This window comes from Danaus plexippus, chromosome 17, assembly GCF_018135715.1.
Source record: "Danaus plexippus chromosome 17, MEX_DaPlex, whole genome shotgun sequence".
NCBI classification, from domain to species: Eukaryota; Metazoa; Arthropoda; class Insecta; order Lepidoptera; family Nymphalidae; genus Danaus; species Danaus plexippus.
In genome coordinates, this window is record NC_083548.1 from 6,801,290 (window position 1) to 6,820,890 (window position 19,601).

General features: G+C 36.1%; 1 protein-coding gene across 1 annotated transcript; it reads left to right on the forward strand.

Annotated features, from left to right (window-relative positions):
* Positions 1 to 428: 428 nt before the first annotated feature.
* LOC116771581 (protein bicaudal C homolog 1) lies at positions 429 to 19,054 on the forward strand. The gene is made up of 20 exons (XM_032663470.2): positions 429 to 682; positions 1,024 to 1,168; positions 1,237 to 1,280; positions 1,420 to 1,489; positions 2,004 to 2,083; positions 2,598 to 2,660; positions 3,367 to 3,516; positions 3,936 to 4,049; positions 5,104 to 5,229; positions 6,395 to 6,613; positions 7,459 to 7,624; positions 8,470 to 8,868; positions 9,497 to 9,558; positions 10,316 to 10,403; positions 10,811 to 10,906; positions 11,295 to 11,455; positions 12,022 to 12,135; positions 13,087 to 13,222; positions 17,082 to 17,201; positions 17,393 to 19,054. The coding sequence occupies exons 1-20, from the start codon at positions 602 to 604 to the stop codon at positions 17,488 to 17,490; spliced, it is 2,532 nt and encodes an 843-aa protein (XP_032519361.1). The 5' UTR covers positions 429 to 601; the 3' UTR covers positions 17,491 to 19,054.
* Positions 19,055 to 19,601: the final 547 nt, after the last annotated feature.

The following is a 19,601-nucleotide window of genomic DNA, read 5'->3' on the forward strand; positions in this document are numbered from 1 at the left end:
AAATTGTAAAAGTGGTATTTTACTTTTTAGATGAATGAAATTTCTAAGCAGCTAAAATAATAATAGTATTATAACTTTTCAATATTTTACCTAAAGAACAAAAATGTATGCGTTCGAAGAATTTTTCTTTTTCGCGCCATTATACAGTGACGTATACAGTGGTACGTAATCTCATTGGCTAATCCATGACAAGCCTCCTACAAATGAAATAAAAACTAAAAACTAGTCCAGATTAAAAAAAAGACTTAGAATAATTTTTAGTTTTACCTTCTTTGTGAATACTTAATATTGAAACGGATGAAAGTTCATTGAACTCTTAGTTATAATAATGCAGGTTAAAAAATGTTCCTATTAAAACTTTTTTAAATATCTACCCTCATCTTTTCATTTTATCTTTAGGTTTATTAATATCACCTTATTGTAGTTGGGCTTGGGTTAGCAATTAGAGAAGTTGTTTTAAAATAATAAATTATTTAAAAAATAAATAAATACACATTTTTAATAATTATGCGGAATATATATATTTTATTTATTAATTGTTTTGCATTATAAATATTGATGACCTGAATTTAAATTTTATTTTATAATAATAAATATCACAATGGAGTCTGCAAATTTCTTAACCGTGAAAAGTCACCTCTCAGAATTCAAAAACTGCTCCGACAAAGACACTTTAAGCGAGGTGAGTATATTATAAATTATATTATCAGTGAATTAATTGATACATTTATTTCAGTGGACACTATCCGCCATTTTGAAAATCGTGGCGTGGTTTTCGGAAATATATATCGTTTCCATTTTCTGTATTAAATTATCTTACATTTCCACATTGTAAAAAAGTTTGTAAGTACTTTAAACTTCTTTCAATCTTGGTAGCAAGTCGTGTCGTAACATCTAAGCTCAATTTTCCCGTGTGGGTAAACAAGTGGCTCTTTATTTTTGAACGAAAAGGAAGTTATACTACTTAAATACTTAATACCATGTCCAAGATGATAATTAAATTTGATTTCATCATGAAAATAGGCATCCGAAAGTGGAACGAGCAATTCCGTGACGTCAGCAGAAGACTTACAGAAATTAGCAGTAATACTTGGACTGAATAGCGCTGAGGATGTATACCAAGAAAGATTTCGAGTCGACAGGCGTCGTTTGGAAGCTATGTTGGCAGGTAGGAGAGGTAGGAGATATAAATGTATCTTAATTGAACCAAATACTATTTTACGAAATTTGTTCCAGAAAATCTGGAAGAATCACAAACAGCGCAGGCCTTCTTCCATAGAGTAAGATTTTTATTTGTATATAGATTTTATTTTTGATTTTAAAAAACAATAAAATAAACTGCGCCTTTATTCACATACTTTTAATAGTTTTTAGTCAATTGAAATTATAAATAAAATATTATACATATTTTCAAAAAAGGTTATGAATGAAACAAACACTTTAATTAACTGGCCTGCTCGTCTGAAGATTGGAGCGCGTTCGAAAAAAGGTAATATTTTTTTTATTATTTATTTTAAAATTGGTCTGAAGAAACTAAAATATGCAATTTTATTCCATTAAAAATTATAGTAAGCGAAGCTAGAAAAAACAAAAAAATTAACTGTAATAAAAAAAAGAATTTATTTAAAAATTTTGAAATTTTGAAATAACCGTTTTCTACCGCTCACCTGTAAACGGGACATCATTTTGGCGGGATGGCGCCAAATAGACAACGCGCGGCGCCCGTCTGGCGCAAATTATTACTTGATTTAAAAGTTTATACTTAATGCACTCGCGCTCATTACAGTTATTGCAAGCTTTTTGAAATCAATTACCCTTATGAATATATTTAAATGAATTAATAATGGTTTTTAATAGTAATTGTGACGAACTAGTTTATGATGTTATCAAAAAAATTCGTAATAGTAATTTCACTCAATTTTTAGGTAAATTTAATAATACTGTTAGTAAATTCGTCGCTTGTGAATGTGAGTTACATTTTAATAAATAATATTTTAATGTAGATCCTCACGTACGAATCGCTGGTAGACCTGACGATGTGAAATTAGCTCGAGAGAAGATAATGCAGTTACTGGATACAAGAGTAAGTCTTTCAATTCTGTATAAAATTTATTTTCATTCAAAAGTGAGCTACAATAAACATATAATATTTATAATAGCCATATTATTTTACGGTTTCTTAATTTGAAAATACGTAAAAAACATATTGTAGTGATTTCAATAGCTGTTTTATGTTGTTTACATGATCTAGTCAAAATTAGACAACATATATTATTATAACGGTTTTAATATTAAGGCATTATGAGTCTTGAGTATATTATAACCACAGTGGCCTGTAATGTTTCATACTGTGTAATTCCTTCAGCTTCGCTTGCGGACGCGCAGAGTATTATACAACAACTTGATAATCAATTTTAATTGTTCTGATATTCAACCTATTTAAATACATACGTATATAAATGTAAAGTTCCATAAACTTCTTAAATTGCTCTTAAATCACTTTCTAATTTATAAATAAATTTACTTTTTTCACTATAAAGCGTTTTATGTATTAATCAATATAATAATGTAGTTTTAAACACTCACATTAATTTCAGAGTAACCGAGTCACTATGAAGATAGACGTCAGTTATACAGACCACTCGCATATTATTGGCAAGGCAAGTAATTTTTATATAATCCTGTTCATGTTAAGGTGAGATACATCTAAGTCTGGTACATCTGTATTTACTCTAGAAAATCCATTAAATAACCATAGGCGTAGTACAAAACGGAGTAAAATATAAGTACTGGCCATATAACTTGAAGGACTGATGATTGATAGAGTCTATAGCTTCTCGAAGTTAAGAATAAGGAGGCCGTCTATTAAAGATTTACTACAGGTTTGCATTGCACTCTACATTCAGATGGTTTTGAGTTAAAAATTCGTCAATCATATCTTTATTAAGGACGCTTTTCCTTTGAACGCTCTGTATAAAGTATGACGTTGCAAACTTCTAAAGCGCTGGTTAGTGCTGAACCCCAAAGAATTTAAAAAGCAACATGGGCATCGTAAAAGCTTGGGGAGTTACAGATCCTATCGGTCTAGACTCCAGTCCGATAATGACGTCGAATTTCCTTACTAAATAAAATAGCAAAATCATATTAAATAACATCAACTATTACTTTTTTAAAGGTTCAAATAGTTGTACGCTTAAAGTTCAGAATTAATATATTTATCACATGCAATACGCAAAGGTACATTCTTAATTGATAAACTATTATGATTATATATGTTGGTAGAATACCGACAGTGTGTAATGCTACTGGATGTTTGTATATGTTTATATAATAATGTATTCTATAGTTCTTTGTATGTATATACAGGGTGGTCTGACTATAAAGCGTGTGATGGAAGACACGGGATGTCACATCCACTTCCCGGACTCGAACCGCACCAGCGCCCAGGAGAAGAGCAACCAGGTGTCGATAGCCGGGGACATGGAACGAGTTGAACGAGCCCGGGCCAGAGTCAGGGTAGCATATCATAATACACATAATCAAAACACTTTCCCCTTCGGTGACGCGAAACAGGGCTAACAGCTAAAGTCAGGTCTAAAGTAAAAAACATATCACATCCCTACTACGTGATATCATCACTAACTTAATAAGAGTATAAATGTTACTAATATTTTCGGATTACTTCGCGTTTTTGATTATATTGTATTAACGTACATACTCACGAGTGACGACGTCTCGGTTACTTTGCAGCGACCGTTATCCGAAAATGTTGGCTTTATTTAAATGAAAACTGTATGTCTCAAGACTAAAGTCCATTACCAAGACTTGAGTCTAACCCAAAAACTTTAACTTCATAGTTTTCCTATATTCATATATATATATATCTTGTTAGTAATATATTGATCGTAAGTTGAACTGTTCTTCCATCATTCAAGGCTCTGACTCCACTGGTGTTCTGCTTCGAGCTGCCGATAGTGGCGCCCTCTCAGCCGTTACCCGACATCAACTCGCCCTACGTTCAACAGATACAAGAACAGTACAACGTGCAGGTGATACTGTATATATATATTATTATTTAACGTTATCTAGATAATGACTGTGATGGATCATTGAACTAAAATAACTCATCATCATCATCATCATCATCATCATAAGTCTATTGGAGCCCACTGCTGAGCAACGGCCTCTTCTCACACGGAGAAGGTTAGAGTATTAATCACCACGCTTGCTCAGGACGGGTTGGCGATTTCAAACTTATAATTTGAAATTATAAGACCAGGTTTCCTCACGATGTTTTCCTTCACCGTCCGTCAGTGGTGTCTCAATACTGTTACAAAAGTCCATTTGACTCGGAAAAGATCACATTGGTGCTTGCCAGGTTTCGAACCCGCGCCCTCACGTGTAAGAGGCGGGCCTTTAACCTCCAGGCCACCCGACGACATAATAACTCGTTGATGTAACTTTTACAATAAGCTAGTCAATGAGATTCTGCCATTCCACTTTCATAAGACCATGGAACAGATATAATATATGAATTTTATTTGAATTATAATGTAATTTGCCTTAATATATATATTTAGGATTTGGATAAAATCATTAGAAAATGTGGCTGCCTTGTAAACCTACGTCTTTTAGTTAAAAAAACTAAAACTATGACTAGAAAAAATTTGTCTTAATGAGTTTTAACTGTTCATTATCTTAAACTAAAACGCCTTAACTCAAATTCTATTTACAAAGACTCACAAATCGCGTCGACAAATATTTTCCCGCGAAAAAAGTTATGGTATATTATGTTCCGTTTAAATTAAATGTGTTCCCAAAATAATATATGAGACGAAACCTCTCATCATTCCATGGTTTCACCGTGCGGGTGCCGGGTCCATGGTTGCAGGGAGAGGAGCTTCAACAGTGCCTGGGACTTGCGACCCAGTGTAGGTTTTATTGGGCACTATCTAGCGCCTTAAACGCTCACCTCCACCTTCCAAGCTCCTCTCTCTACCTAACAAAATTTGAAACGAACCTACTAGGGCTGCCTCAGACGCCCGTTCCAATAATGAACTGATGTTAGTTCTATTGTACATATATATTATAATATTGTATCAGGTAATGCTCCGCAACCGGCCCAAGCTACACGCGAACCTGTTGGTGGTGAAGGGCGTGCAGTGGGAGGTCCGCGCCACTATGGAAGCCACTACGCTGCTCATGACGTACATGTGTGGACCACTGGCGGTATGCACTGTATATAATATACAATAGCCATATAACTATCCCCCGGCTTTGAACGTATATCCTTTTGACTCAGTATTTGGTAAAACTGGAACTACCCCAGGACAATTCCTTTCTTAAAAATTAAAAAAAAATAATAATAATAAAATCGACCATTATTTCAGTTCAATTGCGAACTTTTTGTATGTCGGTTGTAAAGTAGCCTAAGTTACTCGCTGTGGTATTACTAACCCGCCAGTGAAATTTGCATCAAAATCGGTTCAGCCTTTCTAGAGACAAGATGGAAAACACAGACCAGAGTTAAAAAAAATACCTTTATGATGTAGGTGTCGTATGTACTTTCACACGCCTTTACTAAAAAGCCGTTAATCAATTTATGAACAGTCCATATTTATTTATTAGTAATATAAAGAATCTTGTATTTCCAAATATAGAGTTATTGGACAAAATTTCGTCTTCTTAAAATAAATGAATAGATTTTTTTTTTGTTGCTGCAATTTCCATCTAAACGATCTTCTTCTTCCTGGCAATTATCCCAGCATTAGCCAGGGTCTGCCTTCCTGCTCAAACTCCTCCACTTTGCACGGTCTTATTTCCATCTAAACGATATCCCTATTAAATCACCTTTATAAAGAAACAGACACCTAAATTTATAATAATATTTACGATTGGAATAAAAATTAAGGAATAATTCATAGACACGAGCAGATATCAAACCTGTGACTGTATAGAGTCCCAGTTAACAAACTAAGCTATCATGTCAGTCTTTGGAACAGTGGTATCCAGGTCTAAGTTCGAATTAAGCTAAATTTGATGAAATTTTCAATACAAATCATCATCAGCCTATCAGAGCCCACTGTTGAGCAAATCCTTTTCTCACATGAAGAAGGTTAGAGCATTAATCACCACGCTTGCTCAAGGCGGATAGGCGATTTCGAACTTATTATTACAAGTCCAGCCTCCAGGCTTCCTCACGATGTTTTCGTTCACCGTCTGCCTGTGTCGAAATACTCTTAGAAAGGAAAAATCACATTGGCACTAGCTGGGACTCGAACCCGCACCGTCACGTACAAGAGACCAGCTATATCATCATCTTAAATCTTAACACATATTAAATGAAGATCAAAAACATAATATAACAAAATTAACTAATTAATTCATTATCCAGAGTCAAACCCAAGTCCAGATGACGCTGGAGATATCACCGATGCACCACTCGGTGGTGGTGGGTCGCGGGGCGGAGCAGCTCAAGGTCATCATGAAGGGCACCGGCACCCAGATCATGTTCCCCGACGCCGATGACCCCAACATACCAGCCCTCAGGAAGAGCTGCGTCACTATCACCGGACAGATCAAGGATGTGTACGCTGCTAGACAGCAACTAGTTGTCAGTTATCTCCCAACTATTACAATACTAGCTTTAGCCCGCGACACCGTCCGCGTGGACATGCAAATTATTCTCTGCCACTCCACCCGAACTTTAGTACATAGCCGTGAAGTTTTGGATCTGGATGAAAGCTAGCCCATGTCCTTCTCCAGGGATCCATATATATACCAAAAAGCATCAGAATCGGTTCAGCGGTTTAGTCGTGGAAACGTAGCAGACAGACAGACAGACAGAGACTAACTGAAAGACAATTCCATCCTGTACATCCATGCTCTTGGTTGGTGTAAAGTAACCGAAATTTCGAGATAAAATAATTTAAAAAAACGCCTAGTATCCCAGACATTTAGGACCTTGTTAGGACTATGTATGAATGTTGTGTATTTGTTGCTCTATGGTAAACGACTAAGCGGATTTTGATAAAACCTTCAGATTACGTAAATATTACATCTGAATAATATATGCTATAATTTATAGTCATTTTTCGTTTATACCTGAAGCTGTGTCAGGGTTACTCCGTCATTAAGCCGTCTCATCATGTCTTTCTGCGAGCTGTTTATCCTTATATAACAAATTTCCCTCCTTAATTTCACTTATAAATAATGTTTATCAATCAAGGATGCTTCCAAGGTTTGCCTGTTTTAAATTTATAGTGGCATCTTAATTATATTGGCAATACAAAATGTTGAGGAAAATAACACCTCCGTCTTGCTATATGGAGTCTGTAGAATCAATTTCTTAAACGACAGTTAAAATTTAATCGATGGTTAATATTAAATCGATAGTAAACATCTAATCGATGGTTAATGTTCAATCGATGGTCAGTATAGAGCGTACGTTATTTCCAGGGTAGTCTCCCGTTAGTAGTAATCTTCGACGTGAGCGAGGAGGGCGCCCGCCTGGAGGCAGACACGGCTCGCCTGATGTGTAAACACAACGTGTACATCAGTGTGAGACGGAAACCGAAGCAGGGCATCGCCTCCGTTGTCATCAAGGGGATAGAGAGATGCGCTGGTACATGTATTTTTAGTTTCGAATTGATTGTAGCTGTTGGCCTCAGTGGCTTTGACAGCGTCACCGGTCGAGGCTGGCATATAACGAACACACACACACATACACATACACGGACGCACACGCAGACATACGAATGCTCGCACGTATATGTACATATATATATATATTATATAATAATCATAGATTATCTCTGAATAAATAAGATGTTCAATGGAACGTTTGCTTTATCTAATATTTAGTATGTAAGAAATTTAAATCAGTAAATATTTTGTATTTAATAGAAACGTACGTTAATGTTAAGTATTAATAAGATGACAAAGTAACCGTTTGCTTGCCTGGTCCTGGTGGACTTAGAGTATCCTGCCGCTGCGTTTGGTGTCTTTTTTAGGTGATATTTGACACATGTTGGTATGATGTCATGATTCCGGTATCTCTTGAGGAAATTGTAGGGTGGTAATGTTTCAAGCTTACTTCGTCTTGAAGTACTCCAACCGGCGTATTTTGTTGGCAATTTTCAGTCCGTACTGGTTCACATGATGAGGTCTAAGACTTTCGCGAGTATTCATTTAAATGAAACTAATATTTTTCGGATTACTACGCGCTATACACATCTAGTCCGCCCGTGATCATGGTTCCTGCGAAGTAACCGAAACGTCGGGACTATGTAGTTTTTTAAAATAATAAAATACTCGTAGTATAATCCCTAAAACATTAGTTTTATTTAAAGTTTACTTAACCTACTCCGATAGATCACAGTTATCTTAAGAAACTCATTATAATACATAAATTATAATATTCAGTTGGTGAGCATTAATTGTAAAAACGTTTATTGTTTCACTCAACAGGCGACATCTATGAAGCTCGTCGTGAACTCCTCGGCGGCAAGGAACCGTCCATCACGGCCGAGATACCGGAGTCCTACAACATACCATCCTTAACCAACACGATGCCCAACTTCGGCGCCTTCAACCCGTTCTCGCCAACTCACGCCAGCGCCATCACCAACTCGCCATGCTCGCCTTACAATCTACAATTGAACGAGTTGGCCAGCTTTGGGCCAATGTTTGGCCACAACCCGCCAACCCCCGGCGGTTATCCCACGCCGTTGTCTCCAGTGGCCATGACACCACCCGTGTTCCCATCGGGTTGGATGATCCCCTCTCCTCAGCCGAGACCAGGGCAGTTCCACTTCCCTAGTATAGCAAACGCGCCTGTTATGTACAAAAATCAGAGTACTTGGAACCGTTAGTATAATATATAATATTTATATATATCTTCAATGTAATGAACGATTCTCATGCTAAAATGAATTCTGCTAACTGACCTGCATGTTAATAGAAAAGAAAATGTACAGTGAAAATAATATATACCAATATATTAGATGGGATTGTATGTTTGTTACATTAAAATGAAGTCTCAATTTATATGTACACATATAGATGGTATACAGGGTGCGTATACCAAAACCACTTTTTTTGATGTTTGTATGTCTGTAATTTGTTTGTTCCGAAAATCTCTTAAACTGTTGGGACGGTTTTAAATTCTATCAGCTCTCTGCTAGTAAACTTTCGCTGCCATTTGCACATTTATGTTATAAAGAGCAAGGGGAGATAGCCTTAATTAGATCTAAGACTTGGGTGTACATTCAAATGTAACTAATGTTTTCGGATTACGCGTTCATCTCGTTGCTGCAAAGTAAACGAAACGTCGAGAGTATCAGTTACGAAAATATTAGTTACATTTGGAAGATAACCTTGTTTAAGAAAAATAATTTTAAAATTGAACCATTTGGACATGTAGTTTCTGTAACTGATGGTTAAAAAATATGTATAAAATGAATATATATAAATATATATTGTATTGATATTCCAGCGATGTCGAGTACCAATGAAATGATCCACCCGCCTCATCAGCACACGCATCATCCACAGCATGTATGTACAGAACATAAAATATATATTAGTTAAGTACAGAGAGGAGCTCGGAGGAGGTGAGCGTTTAACGCGTTAGATAGGTCCCTTAAACCTACACCTGGGTCGCAAGTCCCAGGCACTGAAGCTCCTCTCCCTGCAACCATGGACCCGGCACCCGCGCGATGAAGCCATTGAATGATGAGAAATTATCGTATCTCGTCATTATGCTTAGCACAAGTTTCCAGTTTTTCATTATTAAGTCTTGTCACATTAATGTATTAAACTATTAACGTAGGTAATTTAGTTAGAAACGGTAAACGATTCGTATGGAGTATGACTGTGTAAACTTGTGCTAAGCCGTTGTTATTTTATCAGTTTAAAACTAAAACAAAAAAAATAATATAAGCACGTATTATTCTTTTGCCATTATAACGATCAGCACACGAAGTCGGTCCATATAATAAGTATTTTATCTTAAAAATTTCCAATTTAAACCCATAGTTCTGAATAGTATGCCGAATCACTACCAGTACTAGAAGTGTGACGTGTCTCTTTATATATAAAACAAGCGGATAAGCATTTTATTCATACTGTCTATATATTTATATAATAAATAAAAAATATGTACTACATCTATATACCTTAAGATGTGTTTGCGACATCAAACTACTGACGGAGCGTATTCCGTTTTCGTAAATATTGTAAAAAAAATGATATTTCCTTAAACATCAAATAAAATTAAGAATTATATTTATTTAATATGTTTGTTTGTATACAGGTGCTAAACGCTAGCTCCGCAGCGAGCTCCGGGTACCAGAGCAACTTCACTGGCAGCTCTGTATCACTCGACACGCAGAATATATCCGGTCAGTGATCATATAACTATATATATTGCCTTTTTTTCCCACCCTTTCCTCTCCCGCTTCTCCAAATAAAGGTGACGAATCCGCAAAATTATTTTGCGGATGTCCATGGGTGATGGTACTACCTCCATCAGGTAAGCCGTCTGCTCGTTTGCCCCATTTATCATAAAAAAAGATGTATATCCCATTAAAATAATATAGCTATCATAACAGAACACAGAGTATATCTTAATATATCTTAATAATCTGTGCAGATTCGTTATACGCATCAAAACCGCTGTTTCGTATTAAGTTACATGCAATAGGCGATAGATGGCGCATTCTGCCAGTTACTATATCGGGCTAGACATTGTTAATAATGCCCGCATTTATCACTTGGTCATTAACATATATATAATTGATATTTCCAGGCGGTGACGGCAGTAACGTGGTCTCTCCTTCCGTTTCCCCCATCAGCAAGACGCACAGCCCTACACCATCCACTGACAACGAGCGATCACAACATGGTATGTTACATATACATATATATATATACTTCAGAACATTTATTATCTGTTACATTTAAAAATCTTCCATTTCCTTCTATTTTTAATTAATTACTAATTACTTATAATTTCGTTGAATTACATTTTCTTAACATAAAGTAGTTTCTGTTATTTAACCATTACACTCAACCGAGTAATCGCAGCAATAATGTAACATAATTCTGGAAAATAGCTGAGAACCAACACAAGAGAACTGACTGTCACATGAAAAAAACCACATCGAAATCGTTCCATCCGTTTGAGTGCTACTATGTCACAAACACACATACATACACGTCAAACTTATAACACAGCTCTTTTTGTATTGGTCATAAAAACGATTTTATATTATAAAGCTTAATGGTTTCAGAGCTCGCAAACATAATATCTGAGCTGCCGCTGTCTGAACGGCGCGCTGTCGGCTGTGAGAAGAAGACCTTGGAGAATCTGACGAAGATGTCGCCACTGTCGTCACTGTCGCCGCTCACGCCGCTCAACGACTACCGCAAGATGAAAGCGGAAGCTAATAAGGTGAAAAAATCTATATTAAATATCACATACACATAACATAATCATGTTCCTATTATTTGAATCATTTTTATAATGAAGCCCGTGACAGACAGACTGCGTATTAATTAATAAAAAAAATGACATTTCGTTGCACCATATCACAGATAATAAAAAGTTAACATTAAACCTTTTTATGTAGTTAAATCAGAACCTTTTTTATACATCCTTCTAACAAGTTCGCTCATAATTATTTGAATTTAAGAAATCAAGCTTTCTTGGTTCTTCCTACCCTGATTATTTATAATATCAATGGATATTCAGACTTAGATAATTCTCGTTAAGCTGTTCCAAAACATTATATATAAGAAGAACACTTAGATTCTTGTTTAAAATTACAAAAATCAGGAATATATAGGTAACACATTGAAAGGCACAAAACTAAGGTTGACAGGAATAAAAGTTTGTTCGATATAGTATGCTTTATAGGACAAGAACTAGGTATGTTTTCTTACAATCATATATACTGCTTACCTTAAAAGAAATCTCTTTACACACCCCTGAATATTATATATACTTTTAAAATATAGGCGATGCGTGAATCGGTGGGGTCCGGCTATAGAGTTCCTAACACTCGTTGGTCTGGTTATTACTTCAGTCACACCTCACCCGGACCTATCAACTTGAAGGAGGAGAATACTACGGTACACATATATATTATACTCTTATAATACTTGTATTAAATATTAGTAGTTTGTAGTTTGTATGGATATTTCACTCTTACCAATGATATCTAAGTTTTTCGGATTACTACGCGATTTTTATTATTTTAAAACTACATACTCCCGACGTTTTGGTTAGGGTACTTTGCAGCGACCGTGACAACAGTAGATATATATAAAAAACGTGTTGTATTCGAAAATCTTACGCAGACAAAACAGTGGGCTAAAACTAGTTAACGTATATGTATATATTTACCAGCTCAAGCGAGATACATGTCAATAATTAGATGAGATATTTTAGAGTACTGAGATTCGATTCCTGTTCGTGTTAATTAATTTTATAATTTCATTCATTTTGACAATTTTCAAACACAGTAAATATATCAAATAAACATTTTATGTACATCATCTCGTTTATAATCCAAATATTTCTGTCACATACAATACAGTATTAAAGTTACTTTTATTTTAAATATTCAAAAAATAACTCCTAAGAAACTTCTATCATAATCTACTAATATAATAAATGAAATAGTTTGTTATTATGTATGTATGTATGAATGATTTCACTCTCAAAAATCACTAAACAAATTTCGATGAAACTTTATAGTAGTGTAGTTTAGACACTAGAATAAGACAAGACATATACTGTGATCACTGTATAACGCTTTAATTGTGTATGAAGTCACACAAACTAGATGTCGCTGCCATTAGTGATTTGGTTACCATATCCGTTACTATAACACATTAATTCCGATATCTACTAAGACGAAGTCGCCGGCAAGAACTGATATTATATAATAAAGACTTCACTTATATATATATATATATATATATATATATATATATATATATATATATATATATATATATATATATATATATATATATATATATATATTAATGATAAATTATGTATTAAAAATATTTCAGCCGGAGAAATCTTGGAACAGATCAGATTTGGTTCGTCCAAACATAGTAGAAACAGCTCCCTCGCCACCAACAAAACAATGCCGCTACCAACAACTGTACGATCTGCTCAGGGATATTGGATTACATAAATATATAGGTAATGTAATTAACATCAAAATATTAACTTGTTAGTTAATTAATAGTTACAGTTAAAACTCTACTGGAGTGAGAAAAAATATAACTATCCTTGTCTCATATAATAAATTTCCTTCTCCTAAACTTAATAAACATATTTATGACACGCGAGACTTAATAAAACATAGGTAATTTTTTTCCCCTTATAACGATTTCGTAGTTTAATTTTATAATACTCCTTACTTACCACAAGTTCGTCGCTAACTACATACGGAGCGTTTCCAAGTTTTATACAAGTAAATGACAATATTAATGCTGGTTTATGAAAGTGAAACTAAAAAGGCTCCGTACGTAGTGTTTCGATTCAAACTCAGGGTAAGCTAACTGACAAATTTACTTGTAAAAGATATATGACGGGGAAGGGACGGGGCGTTCGTCTATATTCATCCTTAATTAACAAAATGCGGCTTCTATATCACACTCTGATTTATTTAGATCACAATTATACAATAATTAACTTGAAATGATTAAACACAACGCGGATGCAAATAGATTAACTTTCGGAACGTGGAGAAGTCGGTCGTACGCCGGCGCGTCCGCACAGTTCGGTCCCTCGTTCGCAAGTGCCACACGACGACGACAGTTGACCGCTCGTCAATCTTCGTGTCGCCGGCGCATATTTCCGAATACCCCCAAGTCAATGTTGACTTGACGTTCCGATTTATAATCTCCGACACGGCCATCTTGACCAGTCACACGTCCCTGTGTGATGATCCTGAAAGAGTAAGAGTTCTGCAATACCAAAGTATCTCCACTCGGCCTATCCTGATTAACTCACTTGAATATGGGTCTTTCCACAACAAATATTTCAGGACATCAAATCTTTATTCTCGCTTATTTAAACTTACATCACAATGAACTTTCATCTAACAATACAGAGACCATTGACCAGTATTCACACACTACACAAAACCAAACTTGTAAACCGAATACTTTTATGCTAAAATCAACTCCACTACTACCCGCCTCAACTCGCGGGTTTCGGTCGTTACTATCACTTAACCAAGCGAAGGTAACTCATGCCACTCTACTGAGCGACGATATCTCATAATAGGCGTCACTACCACCTAAATCGAGCGATAGTGACTCATGCCACTTGTAACAAGTGACGATAACTCTCACAGTCGTCACTATCACCTAAATCGAGTGATAGCAACTCATGCCACTTACACCAAGTGACGATAACCTCCATAGTCGTTACTATCACCTAAATCGAGCGATAGCAACTCATGCCACTTACACCAAGTGACGATAGCCTCCATAGTCGTTACTATCACCTAAATCGAGCGATAGCAACTCATGCCACTTACACCAAGTGACGATAGCCTCCATAGTCGTTACTATCACCTAAATCGAGCGATAGCAACTCATGCCACTTACACCAAGTGACGATATCTCAACACTATTAGCACGCAGACTCTATATTCATGTTGTTTGAATAGTGGTCAACGGTTACACAACTTATTCTACATCGCTAGTTTTCCAGCTCTACAGGAATCTCATGATCGGGCATTTTTCTTAGTCGATCGTGGGCGTACTTGTAAGTACGTTTAGAGTTTAAAGCACGTAACGTATATCGATCATTCTCTAAAACCTCTGTAATTTTAAAGGGGCCCTTATACTTTGGGTCTAGCTTAGTCTGATTTCGTTCCTCGTTCTTAAGTAGAACAAAATCACCGACAGAAAAGGGAATAATCCTAACTTTCGTCGCGTCAAAACGAGTCTTGTTGTAGCAAGCATCTTTATCAATATTGGCAACCGCGGCTTCTCTAACCTGTTCTATGTCAACGACAGGCTCTACATCTTCAGCTAACATCAACTCTAACGGTCGACCTACTCTACCTATCAACAACTCAAGAGGGCTCGACTTAGTAACGCGGCTCAACGTACAGTTAAGAGCTAGTTGTACGTCGGGTAGAGCATCCTGCCAAGATTTATTTGAGGTTTCTGATGCAGTAAGCATGTTCTTAAGCGTTGACATCACCCGTTCTACTTGCCCGTTGGCACGCGAGCTTCCGGTAGCTATCAAGTGTAGTTTGATATTAACCGACTCGCAAAATTCACGAAACTCCTGGCTTGCGAAACAACGACCTTGGTCCGCTATAAGTCGCGTAGGTGCGCCAAACAAGGAAACACTATACTTCACGGCTCTAATACTGCTCGCAGAGTCGATGTTGCGGCCGCTTGATGCAGTATCCCAGTGGGCGCATTGACAGTGCAGACATTCACGCGCTTCTCCTGCAGAGGCCCAGCTGTGGCGTTGGCGCTGCTTTCCTTGCTGCTTCTCCGCGGACAGTTCTTCGCAAAGTGGCCGGTACCACCACAACTGAAGCAGCTGTGAGATGGTGTTGAAGATGTCTTCAAGTCACTCATCGGCATCTTCGATATGACATCTCTAGCATTTGTCCCTTTTCTTGATCGACACTGCGCCGCTTTATGGCCCGATTTCCCACAAGCGAAACATCTGACAGTTGAGACCTCACTAGCTACCCGAGGTTTCTTAACGTCGTGGTTATGATCGTTTGTAGACGACATTTTTCGCTTCATAAAAGAAACGGCCTTAAGTTCTTGCTGTAATTCATTCCTCGTGGTTATATTTTGTGTAAATGACAGCCGTTGGACACGATTTTCGAACTGGGAAATATGTGACAGGACGGTAGACACGGCAATTTGTTCTACCGAAAGATTTTTCCACTTTGACATGATGGATGACATCAATTTAGACGCATAAGAGGCTAAACATTCACCGTCTTTCGGTCTACTATTCTGCAGGTTAATAAGGAATCCAGCAGCAGTCTCAGCACTCTCATACCTGGTAGTGAACAGATCTTTAAAGTCGCTCCATGTCATTCCGTGAAAAGATACTTGAGACAGCCACGTTGATGCTTGCCCTTTTAATGCACAGCTCAAGGTCATCATTAGCGGAGCACCTTGCATGTTCGGATCCGTGATACACATGTCCACGGTAGATAACCAGGCACGAGCATCCACGTTTTCTTTGTCCGGATCGAACTCTGGTAACCGGATATTTTTGCTGGTCGACGACGTTGTTTTCATGGCATTGATTAAGGCCATAAAATTGCGATTCTGCTGCTCCATCAGTAACAACCATTTTGATTCGTCGTTACAAGGTGAATCACGCTGATTTTCATTCGGATTACATCCCACTTCTGATGACGGGGAAGGGACGGGGCGTTCGTCTATATTCATCCTTAATTAACAAAATGCGGCTTCTATATCACACTCTGATTTATTTAGATCACAATTATACAATAATTAACTTGAAATGATTAAACACAACGCGGATGCAAATAGATTAACTTTCGGAACGTGGAGAAGTCGGTCGTACGCCGGCGCGTCCGCACAGTTCGGTCCCTCGTTCGCAAGTGCCACACGACGACGACAGTTGACCGCTCGTCAATCTTCGTGTCGCCGGCGCATATTTCCGAATACCCCCAAGTCAATGTTGACTTGACGTTCCGATTTATAATCTCCGACATATATAACGTACATATTTCTATATATAAAAGAAAGTCTTGTTAATTACACTATTTATAACTCGAGAACGGCTGTACGGGTTTGGCTGAAAATTCTTGGAGAAATAGTCTAGAACCAGGATCAGGACACAGGATATTCATCCGATTGAAAAAAAAAATAAGTTAATACTATCCAAAATCTTATTTACCGCCTTTAAGGAGGAACTGAGTTAGCTCGGTCATACATTTCTAATTCCGAAACTAACTCAGACGAAGTCGCGTGCAAAAGCTAGTAAACCTTAATTATATCGCAACATTAGTTATGAACCGTATGGAATGTTCTAGATCTGTTCAAGAAGCACGAGCTGGATATGTCGACGTTCGCGTCTCTGAACGAGGCCGACCTCACTGAGATCGGGATAACAGCTTTCGGGGCCCGCCGGAAGATGCTACTGGTCATAGCTGGTTCGTTATATACAAATTAATAATAATAAAAAATATACGGTTCCGTACAGAATCACTAATACGGTATAACAATTAATGAAACTAATATTTTCGGATTACTACCACTTTTATTATTATTTGTACTAACATACGTTAATTCAGTTTTTTCTTTAAATTTTTTTCGTTATTTAATAATCTAATTTCTCTTATAGAGTTGCAAAAACAGACGAGTTCCTATAAAGCTGGTTCATCTGACAGGAAGCTGCTAAGCTCACCACAGTACTCTGCGCTGGCGCAGGACAAATGGTAGACAGCCATTAACACACGTGCACCATAACAACAATGTTACCCACATTGATTGAGTCCCAATACAAATCGAATAGTTGTTTTGATTATAGTGAGGTCGTATATCAAAGCCGTTGCGAGAAATATATACGTGTATTATAACCGATATTCTTACCTCCAGTTACCATCGTCGAACACACTGTGCGTTTCTAGTTTACCATTCGTAATCGGTCAATAAAAAAAAATAGTTTAAACTGTCTGTCCGACGTTGCGAACTTGTAGGGGGATACGGCACGCTAACAGTTTTGATACCTGTCATCACTAGTTAATTATCCAAGACTGATTGTTGACTAGTAATTACGTCGTCTCGATTCAATTGAGATGATCCACTTATGACAAAGGCCTTATGATGTTACGAAAAGTTTATTTTTTTTCTAGATTTTATATCCAGATTATAGTATGGCTTGTTGATGTTTATGAGATTTTTAATATGTACTATATATAATATATTATATCCTGGCTAGCGATGCGACATTTGATCTCGGATATCAGACGCGTGATTGTTGAAGTAAACCGTATTAAATTAATAGATATATAGTTGTAGGCTTATAATATAATGTAACATTTATTTGCGAGGGCATGTTTTATTTTTATGATTTTTAACAGTATATTATTCTCAGCACAATGCATTCGTAATCCAGACTTGAGTTTGAGTTTTTATATAATTTTTTTTTTTAAATCCACATACATTCATACAGTTTTAATTTTTGATTATTATATCATATCATACCTCTAAAATGTTGCCAGTCGATATAATCTTTGTTAACATATTTTAATTAATATGTTTATAAAAAGAATAGAAATAAATCGTTATCGGCTTTTGACAAATTTTTATCGGTAGTAGGTACATCGGTTACAAAGAAAAAAAAAATTTTTGTTGGACCACATCAAATGACTTGATTTTAAATAGGACGGATCTTTGTTCAGTTTGTGCGATAAACACGTAGCTCACTGAATCATTTTAATCAATTAACAATTACTATAAAATCATTGTGTTTGTGTTTTTTTTTTTTATATATATATAAAAAGTTTTATTTCAGTGCATTTTGATTTTAACTATATTAACATGCTAATTGAATGAATGCTCTTATATTTTAAGTGTTTTTAGACTCCAGTGATGTTGCTGTGTTGCCGTGTTGCTCTGTTGCTCTGTTGCTGTATGATTAGCGTCTCGGCAACAGGTGAATTATGTATCGACTCATTTACATTTTATTTACTTTAGTTATTTAGGTGCCTTTATATAATTGTCACTCTTTTTAATCATGAACTAATGATTGCGAATCTTTTTATGTTATGATTATGTATGTTAGACCCCTTCAGTGATTATCAAATAATAGTTTGTGATACAGGATGTGTTATGTGTGTAGCTTTTTATAATGAGTTCGTGAGTTTTCGTTTTTAATTTTATTTCAGTTTAAGGGGTGGTATGCACGATGGTTTTGTTTTTATTTTATTTTTTTTTTAGTTTTGCCTGTCAGATTAAATATTCACAAAAATATGATACTGGTTTTATTATTTAATCTGTTGTAATTCTGCCTTTATTAAAAACGTTTTAAATATATATTTTTTATATTATATGTTAAATGTCATTAAAATTAGATAGTAATGTCTCGATAATTTTTAGTCGCCCTTAGTATATTTTTTAATCTTCGTATTCGTATTGGGTTCTTAGATTTTGAAATTAATATTTTATGAGAAAGAAGGGAACATGAGAATATAAACTAACTGAAATACACAAATATCCCATACCTGAACAAATACTTTAAATTTTGTACGAATTTATAACTTTTTGATATTATTGTCATTTGTAACGGCATTTATTACGGAAAGCATTGAATCATATCATAAGCCGTTGTAATAAATAACACTTCATAGTGTCATATATTCAATCTATTCGTTCATGACGCATTAATTGAGTGGGTAAGTGTAAAACTGATCATACGATTCTTTCCCATTCCCCCAAGGAGCGTTGACCGTGAACACAACAGTGCCTTCATAACCCTTCATAATAGAGTTAAACTTTTAAAGGAACCTTGTTGGAAGTCGTACAAGATGTTTTACTTTAAAATACACAAA